Genomic DNA, 14,256 nt, shown 5'->3' on the forward strand with positions numbered 1-14,256 from the left:
GGTGAAGTGCTACTACGCTGCCTAACACCATTACGTATTACTTCTCTATATTGGACATCCAGAAGAGGACCATTTGAACTTTGGCCTGAACCTGTCCTTAGTCAAGGAATTGTTTATACAGAGAGCTTGATCTCTCCAAAATTACTTATTTAATAAAGACACTTTTTTTTTCCGAAAATCATGTAATAACCTCCTATTCTGATAAATTTATCTATTGCTCCTATTTAATATGTGCTTATGCATGATTAAGAGGGTTTTTTTTCCTTTTCCGAAGATCATGTAAAACTTCTAATTCTAATGACTTTGTCTATTGCTTGAACAAACATGTGAACCCGGCCCTAGTAGTGAGCTTGTACGTGCAAATGCTGAGCTCCAAGTTGAGAATGCTCGCTTGAAGGAGAAGGTGGACGAGCTTCGTGATAAGCTGATTGAAAATCAAAGAGATGCTAGTGAGCAAGTGAATAATGTTCTGAAAGCCTTTGCTCGTGCTCCCTGATTCCTCTCCTTGTTCCGTCCTCCACATTCCAGTCCCTCAAGCTCCCCTATTTTTCCTCTGTCTATGACATGGTGTTTTAACTCTTTAACTATCATATGTGTATTGTCTAGACTACTGCTTTTGGATAATGATTATTACTTCATCCTTGGGCAAATTAATCTGATGAATGCAACAATTATTTTATCTTTACGCCATACGCTATCATCGTGTATACTTATGGTTCATAGGGTATATACTTATGAACCTTTTTGATAAAACCAAAAAGGGGAAGATATTGTAGGTCAACATGGTAACCTGCAGAGAGATTAACGGGGAAGATATGTTGAATAAATGACTGTGATGCTGTAAAATTCACAACAAGAGGGAAAAATTGGAAGACATATGTGATGATATTGTGTCAATTTTTGTCTTCCAGTTGAAATTGATATTATGTTGCTAACATATTGCAGGTGTCTTGACAATGATGGTCTGTTTCGCGGGGGAACAAATGGGAAGCTGGTTCTCAGGGGGATCATCAGTCTATGAGTTTGTCATCATCAAAAAGGGGGGAAACTAATAGTTCCAAGTGCATTCATATTTTGATGATTGTCAAACTGTTTCAGAACCAGATAAGAGGCCTGGTCTGTAGTCTGCTCTCTGTGCACCTTTCACTGTCAGCAGAGACAACTGTAAAACCGAGCCATTTACTGCACACAAGTCAGCAATGAGCTGGCTCGTGCTTTAGGTCAAAATTGAAGGGTGGTCTCTTTTCACTCCAGATTCTCCCACTATAAATACACCATGATGGCAACATATTTGACAGACTCGAGAACTAAATCTAAATCGTGCAAAGCTGCAGATACAAGTTCTCAAGATCTCTCAAGAACAAAGTTACCTTCAAGCTGAAGAACCAGAACTGAAGATGTTTTAGGTCCTTAGATTGTTGAGTCTTTTTTCATTAGTGCTTATACTGTAAACCTACTCTTCTGTGAAAAGAAGTTGTTTGTAGGTGTCCAAAATTCTCAAGGTTGCTTCCACAAGCTCTTGAGTGGTACACTAGGCTAGAGTTAGCTTAGTTTTATTAGTGTGTGGCTAGAGTTAGTAACTGTGGTGAATTCTCAAAGGGTGCCTTTGAGTGGTACATTAGGCTAGGGTAAGTCTAGGTGTATTGGTGTCCTTAGCTAGGGGTAGTCAAGGGTGAGGGTTGCATAAGCTTTATTGTAAGGATGAAGGATTATGGGAGTTAATTCTTAGCTTATGATAGAGTTATAACCTCAGTTGCTCAGTTAGTGGAGTTGAAATCCTACAGGGGTAGGTCGTGGCTTTTAATCCCTTGAGCAAGGAGTTTTTCACGTAAAAATCTGGTGTTGATTCTCGTACGGCATTGTATAAGGGAATAGGTACACGACCAAATCCCTCATATACTGTTTGGTGGACACACAGCCTGTAACATAATGATTCACTGAAAGCAAATTCGTACAAGGCAGAAATGGGAGAATGATAACTACATTTGCAAATGCCACATTATAAACGGAATGTCTGATGCGTTGTTCAATGTTTATCAGAATGTTGCCACTACAAATGAGCTTTGGGACAAACTGGAGGCCAGATACATGTCCGAAGATGCAACCAGCAAGAAGTTTTTGGTTAGCCATTTTAACAGTTATAAAATGGTTGATAATCATTCTATTATGGGTCAATAACATGAACTTAATCGTATACTAACAAGTTTTGAGCAATGTAAGTTGAAGATGGATGAAACCATCATTGTGTCCTCCATTATTGATAAACTTCCTCCGTCATGGAAATATGTAAATACAAATCTTAAAGCACAAGAAATAGGATATCTCCCTTGAGGAACTTGAAAATCACCTTCGAATTGAAGAGGATTATCGCAAGTAAGAGGAAGTGAATTCTGAATTCTCCAAGGTCCACATCGTGGAGGATGGAGAGTCAAGCAAAGGACCTAATCACCACAACAATAACAAGAACAATAAAGGCAAACAGCAACAATCTATGAAACCAAAAGGCCAGAACTTCAAGAAGAAGGGTCCTTGCTTCCATTGTGGAAAATTTGAGCATCTCAAAGCAGAATGTGGCCATCTGAAAAGGAATCAAAATCCGAATGGAAGCCAGAATAGGAATCAGAATCAAAACCAAAATGGTCAAGCCCAAAACAACACCTTTGTGGCTATGATTTCTGAAGTGAATCTGATTCAAGATGATGTCGCATATTGCTTCTGGGGCTACCAAGAATGTGTGCAAGGATAAGAGTCTCTTCAAGACACTAGAGCCTGTCAAAGATGTAAGTGTGTTGTTCATGGGAAACGATGCAACGGCTGAAGTGAAAGGCAAAGGAACGGTGGAACTTGAGTTCACTTCAGGGAAATTGCTTGTTTTAAATGATGTTTATTATGTACCAGAAGTTAGGAAAAATCTTGTATCTGGTGGTTTGCTTAACAAGTTCGGCTTCAAACTTGTCTTTGAGGTCGATAACTTTGTGTTGTCTAAGGGTGGAACCTTTGTAGGCAAATGTTATTTGTACGAAGGCATGTTCAAGATCAACCTTAATAATAAAATGAATGTTTCTGCTTATATTGTTGAGTCTACTTCTGATTTATGGCATAATCGTTTGGTGCATATTAATTTTAGAAGAATGCATACTATGATTAAATGAAAATTACTTCATGTTCTTGATGGTCATCATGATAAGTGCAAAACTTGCATGGTTACGAAGATCACTGGAAATTCATTTCCTAAAGTAGATAGAAGTTCTAATAAATTAGACTTAATTCACAGTGATGCATGTGACTTGCATAGCACTCCCACCATAGGAGGAAAGAAGTATTATGCAACTTTCATAGATGATTATACAAGATTATGCTATGTTTATTTATTCCATTCTAAAGATGAAGTTATGGATAAATTTAGATTATATAAATCTGAAGTAGAACTACATTGTGAATCTTTTATTAAATGCTTGAGAAGTGATAGAGGAGGCGAATACTATGATCCAAAGTATTTTGAGTCAACTGGGATAATACATCAAACTACTGCACCTTATACTCCGCAACAAAATGGAGTGGCAAAACGTAAGAATAGAGTATTAACTGAAATGGTAAATGCAATGCTTTCTAATTCTGGTTTGTCACTAGGATTTTGGGGCGAAGCTTTGTTAACAACTTGTCATATACTAAATAAAGTCTCAAATAAGAGGAGTAAAGCTACTCCATATGAATTATGGAATAAAAGGAAACCAAACCTTAATTATTTAAGAGTTTGGGGTTGTAGAGCCACAGTAAGGGTACTTGAACCCAAAAAGAGAAAGTTGGCGAAAAGGAATTTAATGTATATTTATAGGCTATACACAACATAGCGAGGCATATCATTTCATGGTTATAGAATCTAATGATTTAATCTCTGTAAATACAGTGATTGAATCAAGGGATGCTATATTTGATGAAACGAGGTTTAATTCAATTCCTAGACCCAAAGATAAATCTCTTAATATTCCAGCAAATGAATTGACAAATGATGATCAAGAAGAAATGGTTGAACTTCGGAAAAGTAAAACAGTTAGGAAAGCAAAGAACCATGGTCCTGATTTCTTTATGTACTTAGTAGAAGGAACAAGAGAAAATGTAAAGACGCATTTACCTTATTGCTTTGATATAAAAGATGATCCATCAACTTTTGTTGAAGAAATAAAATCTAAAGATTCTGCTTTTTGGAAAGAAGCAATACAAGATGAGATGGACTCAATTATGGAAAATAAAACTTGGAAATTAGTAGACCTTCTACCAGGTTCCAAGCCAATAGGCTGCAAATGGATTTTCAAAAAGAAAATGAAACTAGATGGAACCATTGATTAATTTAAAGCAAGGTTAGTAGCAAAAGGTTATGCACAAAGGGAAGGTATTGATTATTTCGATACATATGCTCCTGTGGCTAAAATTTCTACTATAAGGTTGCTTGTTTCTTATTGCTCTTGCATCGATTCAAAATTTAGTAATTCACCAAATGGATGTAAAAACCGCGTTCTTAAATGGTGAATTGGATGAAGAAGTGTATATGGAACAACCTGAAGGTTTTATAGTTCATGGACACGAAAAGAAAGTATGTAAGCTTGTTAAATCTTTATAAGGATTAACATAAGCACCAAAACAATGACATCAAAAATTTGATGAAGTTGTTTTGTCTAATGGTTTTAAAATCAATGAGTCTGATAAATGTGTTTACAACAAATTTATTGGAGGAAAAGGTGTCATCATATGCTTATATGTAGATGACATGTTAATATTTGGTACGGACTTGGAGCAAGTTACTAATACCAAGAAGTTCTTGTCAAACAATTTTGACATGAAAGATATGGGTGTAGCTGATGTTATTCTTGGAATAAGAATAATTAGAGATGATAAATATTTGATATTATCTCAATCCCATTATATTGAGAAAATACTCAAGAAGTTTGGAAAATCTGATTGTGTACCGGTTTATACACCTATGGATCCAAGTATAAAATTAATGCCAAATAAAGATGGACTCGTTGCACAATTAGAATATGCACGAGTCATTGGGCGCTTAATGTATGTCATGACAAGTACACGACAAGATAATGCGTTTGTTGTCGGCAAGTTAAGTAGATACACAAATAATCCAAGTAAATTGCATTGGTATGCATTATAGAGTATTGAAGTACCTGAAGAAAACAACTGATTATGGAATTTGTTATTCAGGATTTCCTTCTGTTTTAGAAGGATATTCTGATGCTAGTTGGATTTCAGATAGAGTAGATCATACATCTACAAGTGGTTGGATTTTCATGCTAGGTGGAAGTGCAATTTCTTGGGCTTCCAAGAAACAAACATGTATAACCGACTCCACTGTGGCATCTGAATTTATTGATTTTGCCTCAGCAAGCAAAGAAGCGGAATGGTTAAGAGATTTACTCTACAATACCCACTATGGCCAAAGCCAATGCCATCAATTTCAATCCATTGTGATAGTCAAGCTACTTTATCAAAGGCATATAGTCAAGTATATAATGGTAAGTCTAGACACATTGGTGTCAGACATAGTTATGTGAGGCAACTCATCACTGATGGAGTGATCATTGTAGATTTTGTAAGGTCAGGTCAAAAACTTGTTGATCCTCTAACAAAAGGTCTCGCAAGAGAAATGGTATTTAAAACATCAAAAGGGATGGGTCTCAAGCCTATAAATAATTAAATCACCAATGTTTGAAGCTCAACTGAACACTTGTGGAAACTTCAAGTCTTGAGTTCAATGAGTCAAAGTACATCATATGGATGATTGTGAACACTTAAATAAAGTAAGCATCCCAAGTGAAAGTGCTTATTACCCGTGATGTAATAAAGAAGGGTGAGCTTAAGGTTCTTAATACACCTACATTCAAAATGGTAAAAGTACTAAATTACGGGAGTACTTGTAGTAGGGTTTAGCTATGTGAGTGAGAAGTGCAGCTGCTTCTAGGAGTTAAAGGCTTGACTCTGACAACACTCATGAAAAGGATACATACACATGGCTAGGGGTGGGCGTTCGGTATTCGGTTCGGTATTTTTAAAGTTCGAGTTCGGTAATTTAAAATTCGGTAATTGATAGTAGATACCAAATACCGAACCGAAAAATTTCGGTTCGGTTCGGTAAATCAAACTTTGGTTCGGTAAATTTCGATACGGTATTCAGGATTTACCATTTAAGGAAACAAAGTATACAAAAGTTGAGGTACAATATAATTGAAACAGATTTGTATACTTCTAAACAACTCTTTACATTCCAACATATTTGAAGTTCAACGACGAAGCATATTCTACCACAGAAACGTGCTTTTATATTCAAATTGAAGAAGCACAGTTTCGGGACAAGCAGAACGGAGGGGAAAACAAAGTGAAAAAGAAGGGCAGGGGACGGGAGGAAAAAGATAAAGATCTCCACAGCAATTGGATATGAAAATCATTCAAATGAAGGACAACACAAGGTCACAACCAGGAGTACAGAAATATAGTAAACACATTAGAGTGAATAATTCAGTATTCGGGAAATTACCGAATACCGAACGGTACTAATGTCTCTTACCGATCCCGAACCCGAATACCATAATTTTGAAATTTTATTCCCGAATACCGTACCGAATACCAAATTACCGAAATTCTCGGTTCGGTTCGGTAATTCGGTTTTCGGTAATTTATGTCCAGCCCTACACATGGCTATATGTGTAAGCTAATAAAGGCATTCATTGGAATATGGAGCTCTATGTGTGACTTGTACCTAACTAGTTTAAAAAGAATTACCGGTTCAAAGCTGGTCTACCAATTAATTCTTATTAGTAGCAATACATTTCACTAAGTGAAAGTTCAAATCGAACCGATACTTTCATTTATGTATAGGATTCCAAGAATAGTCGAATTTTGAAAATTTTGAAAATGGTGGAGGATTTTCAAATCGGTCTCTCAAAGGTCCGATAATCTTACTACTTGCAGTAGTCCTACTACATGTTGAGTAGCCTTACAACATTGTTAGTAATTTTGTCTGTTACTTAATTTCAAAGTTGAATTTTAAGTGATTCAAATTGGCAGTTAGTTGGTAGAGGAATTTATTGTGTTTAAATTCCAACAGTTGTGTAACCAACAAATGTGTCTCTTCAATCTATAAATAGACTGTCAAAGTAACCGGAAAGAAATTACAAGATCTTCTTCTTCTTCTTCTTCTTCTTCTCCAAATCTCTTATACTTATTTGCTGCAGAAAATATTTATAAGTTAGACAAACTCTGTTTTTTCTTTTGAGTGACCTGTGATTCGTTGTTTGTGCAAAGACAAATTCGATTAAAGAGTTTCATTGTATCATACGGGAAATTAGCAATTCACTTTGCATACCTTGTGGTGGGGCCAAATATTCCTTAAGGAAAGTCGCATTGCTACATGCCTTGAAGCCATTTTGCAGGTTTTTTATTTTAATCCCAGTATTTTTGTTCTAACATTAAACTCCTAATCAAAGAGACTAAAATTGAAATTTTACAATTATCAGTTTCAAAATAAAAAATAAATAAAAAAGAGGAGACTAAAATTGAAATCGTCATCAGACTCTTCCTTCTCAGCCACAGCAGCAAGCATTATATTATGAGCATAGGAATTCAAGTTTTTGCTGAATTTGAGTTTCTTAGTTAAATCATGGATAGGAATTTTGCCATAAACCCAACAACATGATGTTAGGGACTATAGGGACTTAAATTTATTAAGAACATGGATTGCTCTACTATTTTTTTGGGAATTATAAGAAGTATTAAGTAAAACGCTCCGCCTCAAGCCTACTTTATTAGGGATGCAAATTATTGCTAAATTAGCATATATAATGATGGGAGAACTCCACAACCTTTAACCTTATTATCAAACTAACTACAATAATACTTGTACTGACACAACAACGTCAATTGAATTTAGTAGCTAAAGGAACTAAAGACAAAACTTTGGCATAAAATAACAGCAAATTAAACTCAATTCTTAGACAATATAACTCACAAATATGGTGCCACCAATAACAATATCATACCATGTCCTTGGGAAAATCCAAGTTTTTGCTGAAATTGAGTTTCTTTTGTAAAATCCTTCGTAGGAATTTCGCCACATTAGAGACTTAAATTTCTAAAGAAAGGAACAATATTTAGGGTATTTGTTAAGCTTTATTTTACGCAAATTGTTGCTAGATTAGCATATAATATAATGATGGAAGAACTCCGCAATTTTTCTCTTCACGATCAAACTAACTACGCGCAAATAATATTTGTATCAACACAAGAAGTTCAATTGAATATAGTTGCTATACTAGAAAATTTGTTAAACAACAAAACTTTGAACCTACAAGGATTTAAAAACAAAACTAGGGGCGGATCCAGGTTATGATATCGGATTCATCTGAACCAAGAGTATAAATTTATGTAAAATTCAATAAAACTGCAATAAATAATATATATGAACTCATAATTTAAAAAATTAATGATTTCAATGCAAAAGAAAATAACTAAAAATTGAACTCATAGAATTTAAACCCTGAATTCGCCTACAAAACTAGTGCATAAAATAACAGCAAATTAAACTTAAACCTAAGAAAGCATGACTAACTAATTCTAATCAAAGAGACTAAAATTGAAATCTTCTTCATCAGATTCTTCCTTGTCAACTTTCTTTTCTTCCTTTTTCTCTTCAACAACAACTTGTCCAGCAGCATTATCAGTAGTACCATTGGCAACAACAGCAGTACCACCACATCCAAAAGACATAGAAGTAGAAGCCAACCTTTGTTTACCAGCAGCAATTAATTCAGTAATGTCTTTGCCTTTGACTTGTGACAAAAGTAGTTCAATTTTGACTTCATCAATTTCAGCACCAACAGAATTTAATATTTTCTTCAAATCATCAGATGAAGGGTCATTGTTGCCACCCAATTTGGCCAACAAATAGGCTGCTATGACCTTCATATTTAATTAAGTTTCAAGATTCTTGAAAATAAAGAATTTTTTTTCTTGAAAACTATGGAATATGTCTACTTATAAAGGGTACATACAGGCACCATTATGGGGGATTATAGTAAGTCAATACGAATTAGAATAGGTACACGTAATTAAGACCATTGTTTAGTTGGATTCTGGAATTTGACTCTTACTAGTAATGGTATTTGGATAAGTAAAAAAGGAAAATTTTACTTGCCATGCGGATGTTAGAAAATTTGGTAAATCCCACCTTGACAAGGAATTATTCATATTATAAAAATAGTAATGGAATATCGACTATTACTCGTTTGGTAAATTGAGCTCATGTTTCTGTCCTATAAATGCTAATAAATTAGACATCAAATAACAAAACATTACTACCATTATTGATGCAATACAATCAAATCTCTCTATAATTATCATTCGTTGTATCAGCATTTCTCTATAGCGGTTTGATTTTCTCCGGAACCCATTTTTCATGTTATAATTTACTTCTCTATAAAAGCAATGTCATTCATTATAGCGGTTCACTCTTTGTAAAATTACCTTTCTATAATAACAATACTCAAACATTGTATAATAATGTTTTGTAAGAAATATATTAGAGTCCGGAGCCAAAATGGCGTATTTTTGCAGCCATTAGCCCAAAATAGTATGCTTTTTTTTTAGACCAAAATGGGTATTTCGTTGGATAACCAACGAAATACCCACACACACTGTTCCGGTGCCGAATAAATTGTTGCATTTCGCTACACATGTAGCGAAATGCAACAATTTTTTTTTTTTTTTTTGCATTTCGTTGTGCAATTCACGAATTAGGTTTTTTTTTTTTTTTTTTTTGTGACTGTGTGTGCATGCAATTGACCTCATTTTTTAGTGAATTGCATTTCGTTGTGCAATTCACGAAATATGCTCTTTTTTTTTTTTTTGCAATTCGTGAAACTAATGAATTTTTTTTATTTTTATTTTTGCATTTCGTGAATCAATGAACGAAATAGTTTTTTTTATTTTATTTCGTTCATCTAAAAACGAAATTGGAATATATATATATATATATATATATATATATATATATATATATATATATATATATATATATATATATATATTGTATTTCGTTGATATACCAACGAAATAGGAAATTATAATTATTTTTTTTTGCATTTTGTGCATTAAAAAACGAAATAGGATAAAAAAAATTATTTCGTTCATATAAATACGAAATTGGAATATATATATATATATATATTTTGCATTTCGGTTATATTCCAACGAAATAGGAAATTATATTTTTTTTTTTTTTTTGCATTTCGTTTATATTCTAATGAAATAGGATAAACATTTTATTTTATTTTTGTATTTCGTTTATATAAAAACGAAATAGGAAAATAATTGGATTTTTTTTTTTTATATTTCATTCATATATCAATGAAATAGGATAAATATATATATATATATATATATATATATATATATATATATATATATATATATATATATATATATTGTATTTCATTTATATAAATAACATACCTATTTGCATGTACAAGAAAAAATATCAACTCGTAATTACACCAATTAAAATCACAAAATTCAAAAATAATATAGTTTTTCCTTTTTTTTTTTAAATCCACTTTTTCGTGTGTTTTTTTTTTTAAGTTTCCTAAAATAAAATTATGAAAATATAAATTTTTTAACTTTATAAAAAGTTATGATAATTTATAAAGTGGATTTTTTTAAAACAAGCGTGTTTAGAAAAAATTTCTAAAATAAAGTTATGTTTTGATTAAAAAATAACACGCTTGTTTTGTTTGGAAACTTTAGGTTTAAGTGTTTTATTTTTTAATCAAAACATAAATTTATTTTGAATATAAACCTAATTCAATTAGATAAAAACATAGTTAAAAAAAATATAGGAGAAAGAGTAGTTATAAATTGGTGAAAGAGTAGTTGTAAATTGGTGAAACTTTAAACAATCATAACTTTGCGCTCGGATATCCGATTTATGCAAAAAAAAAAATTGATTTTGCATATTTTTCCGAGATCTAGCAGCGCAGGCCGGGCCGATTTTCTAGAAAACCTCATTTTTCCCTTCCAATTTTAATTTTCCCCCAAATTGGCGGGAAATTTTCAGTTTTCTTTACTTATAATATGATGATGCGCAATAGACTTAAACATAAAAATCTCGGAGTAATGTAGTTGTGAATGTCAATTTCACTTATGTGGTTTCAATTTTTGAAAATAAAGCTGACTAATTTTCTCGACATATAGGATAAAATTAATTTTTTTTTATCTTATTTCGTTTTTTAATACACGAAATGCAAAAAACAAAAAATTATAATTTCCTATTTCGTTGGTATATCAACGAAATACAATATATATATATAAATATATATATATATATATATATATATATATTTTTTTTTTTTTTCCAATTTCGTTTTTTGATGAACGAAATAAAATAAAATAAAACTATTTTGTTCATTGATTCACGAAATGCAAAAAAAAAAAAAAAGTCTATTTCTTATTGGTCAACGAAATAAAAAAAAAACAGTTTCTTTCATTAATTTCACGAAATGCAAAAAAAAAAAAGTCTATTTCTTATTGGTCAACGAAAAAAAATAAGTCTATTTCGTTCATTGATTCACGAAATGCAAAAAAAAAAGCCTATTTCGTTGATCAATTCACGAAATGCAAAAAAAAAAAAAGTCTATTTTGTTGACCAATTCACGAAATGCAAAAAAAAAAAAAAAAAATTTCATTAGTTTCACGAATTGCAAAAAAAAAAAAAGAGCATATTTCGTGAATTGCACAACGAAATGCAATTCACTAAAAAATGAGGTCAATTGCATGCACACACAGTTTCTTTCACGAATTGCAAAAAAAAAAAAAAAAAAAAAAAAAAAAAACCTATTTCGTGAATTGCACAACAAAATGCAAAAAAAAAAAAAAAAAATTGTTGCATTTCGCTACATGTGTAGCGAAATGCAACAATTTATTCGGCACCGAAACAGTGTGTGTGTGGGTATTTCGTTGGTTATCCAACGAAATACCCATTTTGGTCTAAAAAGAAAAGCATATTATTTTGGGCTAATGGCTGCAAAAATACGCCATTTTGGCTCCGGACTCAAATATATTATGTATAAAAATAAAATATTGAAATATTCATGGTAATCATCATTAATGTCATGCACATGGTAAATTTCAAGAGACAGCGGATGCAAAAGGTGACAACGAAAGTGCTGATGAAGATCCTCAACCTACTGCTATTTGGGATGAGAAAGAAAAGTCAACTATTAAGCTCTTAGACAGCCCTCAAGGAAAAGCTATTGAACTTATTGAAAGTTTGGATAAAATTTTCGTCAATTCAATTGTTATATTATCATTAAGAGACTGGAATTTACGAAACAACCTACAATTGTAGAATTGTTACGTTAAACTTGAAATATTTAAATTCTCAATTAATTTTAAATGCATATGCTCCTTAGATTTTAATCAAACAAACAAACACATTCATATGACAAATCGAAATGGGAAACCCTTCTACAATATTTAAATAACTTCTCTTTGCGTAACTAGGCTCAAGTTTATTCGCATATATACGGGATAAATTATTCAAATGAATCTCTGAACACTGTCAAGCTCAAACATATAGTATTAAAAATGGTACTACACTTGGAACTTCTTTCCAAATCTCAGTAATATGTCCCAGACAGCAGTTTGGAACTACTTTTAATGGAAGATGCACGAGTAAAGAATACTAGAAATAATTCAGAAAGCACCAATATGTACCATTCCCTGTATCTAGGAGCTTAATTTGTCATAACTAAGGTATCCAGTTAAGTAAACAATTTATTAACTAAGTTTTTAGCTTGGCAATTAGTTACTGAAGATATACAATTCTGAATGTTTCTGATAATTTTTCTTTGGTAAGTGTATTCTAAGTTGTGTTCTTTGTGGTGACAGTCAGTTACAGGAAATAATTTCCTTACTATTTACTTGTAAACTGTGAACAAAGATAATATCATTAGGCATAGATTGTCCAACTTGAGGCATAATACTGATCTTTTGTTAATTCGTAAATCCTGTTTACGATGTATAAACAAGTTCCAATTACTCCTGTAAATATAACATTGACTAAGGGTGACAGAGTTGTTGTTCTAGTTTGGTTATGTTGTTTGATTGTGTTCTTAAATTGTCCTTTGATGTTGGCCTTCGTAATTCGATTAATACGAACTGTTTTTAGTACACTTTTATACTAAGAAAATGTACTATGCTTGAATATTGAAAAAAGAACTTTGTTAGTTACATATTTTAAGTTAGATCATTATGTGTTCTTCTAGCCATGCCGATTGATAAATCTTGGATTAGCAAACCACAAAACACACCTAGAATATAAAAATGGGCTAAGAAATTTTTTGAAATTTTGCTTTCGAGCATGGGTTTATTTATGGGCGGGTAATTAAGTGTCTATGTCCGATACTTGGCTTTAAGAAGTGGCAAGAAAGAGGTGTAGTTGAAGAGCACTTGACTTGTAAGCCTTTTCCAAAAAATTACAAATTTTGGTATATGCATGGTGAAGAATCAAATGCAACTGTGCCACTGTCCTTTCAGAGCACAAATTTCACATAAGATACTTTACAGCCCCAAAATCTAATGGCAACCATGATTAATGATGCATTTGGGTTCACCAGGGACGATGTCAATGAGCTTGATGTGTCTTGTAAGCCTATAAATAGAGAAGAAACATTTAATGAAGGGCATGTTGAGGGGAATAATGAAGATTATGCAAAGTTTTTTGAATTGATCGAAGATGGCAAGCAACCGTTATACGAAGGGTGTAAGAAGTATTCCAAATTGTCCTTCTTAATTAAACTGTATCATATAAAATGTTTGCGCCAATGACTGACAAAGTGATGAGTATGATGGTCGAAATCCTAGAAGTACGCGTGAGTTTCTTGTTCAAAAGAGTCTATTTTATCAACTTACTCTCTCCCTTCCATCAACTAGCATATACAGTAAGGTATTTACGTAATTTAACTTTTAAGTTAGGGAGTTCATGCTTTTAATATAGTATAGATATAGATTGAGAAATTATGTCTCTCCTTTAAATGATAAATTAGACATCAAATACTAAAACAGTATTATTGAACGGCAGTGCTACCAAAAAGAATAAAGAAATACAAACCAAGTCGGAATGTAAAAGGCCAAAGAAAATTGGGATAAGGCTTAAAACACATCTAGACTATAGTGAAATCACAAATTACACACCTAAAT

General features: G+C 32.4%; 1 protein-coding gene across 1 annotated transcript; it reads right to left on the reverse strand.

Annotated features, from left to right (window-relative positions):
- Nucleotides 1-8,544: 8,544 nt before the first annotated feature.
- On the reverse strand, nucleotides 8,545-9,000 carry LOC132602136 (large ribosomal subunit protein P2B-like). Its single transcript, XM_060315135.1, has one exon. It carries the CDS (start codon nucleotides 8,965-8,967, stop codon nucleotides 8,617-8,619), a length of 351 nt encoding a protein of 116 aa, XP_060171118.1. The 5' UTR covers nucleotides 8,968-9,000; the 3' UTR covers nucleotides 8,545-8,616.
- Between the last annotated feature and the right edge of the window lie 5,256 nt (nucleotides 9,001-14,256).

Source organism: Lycium barbarum, chromosome 7 (assembly GCF_019175385.1).
Source record: "Lycium barbarum isolate Lr01 chromosome 7, ASM1917538v2, whole genome shotgun sequence".
NCBI lineage: Eukaryota > Viridiplantae > Streptophyta > Magnoliopsida > Solanales > Solanaceae > Lycium > Lycium barbarum.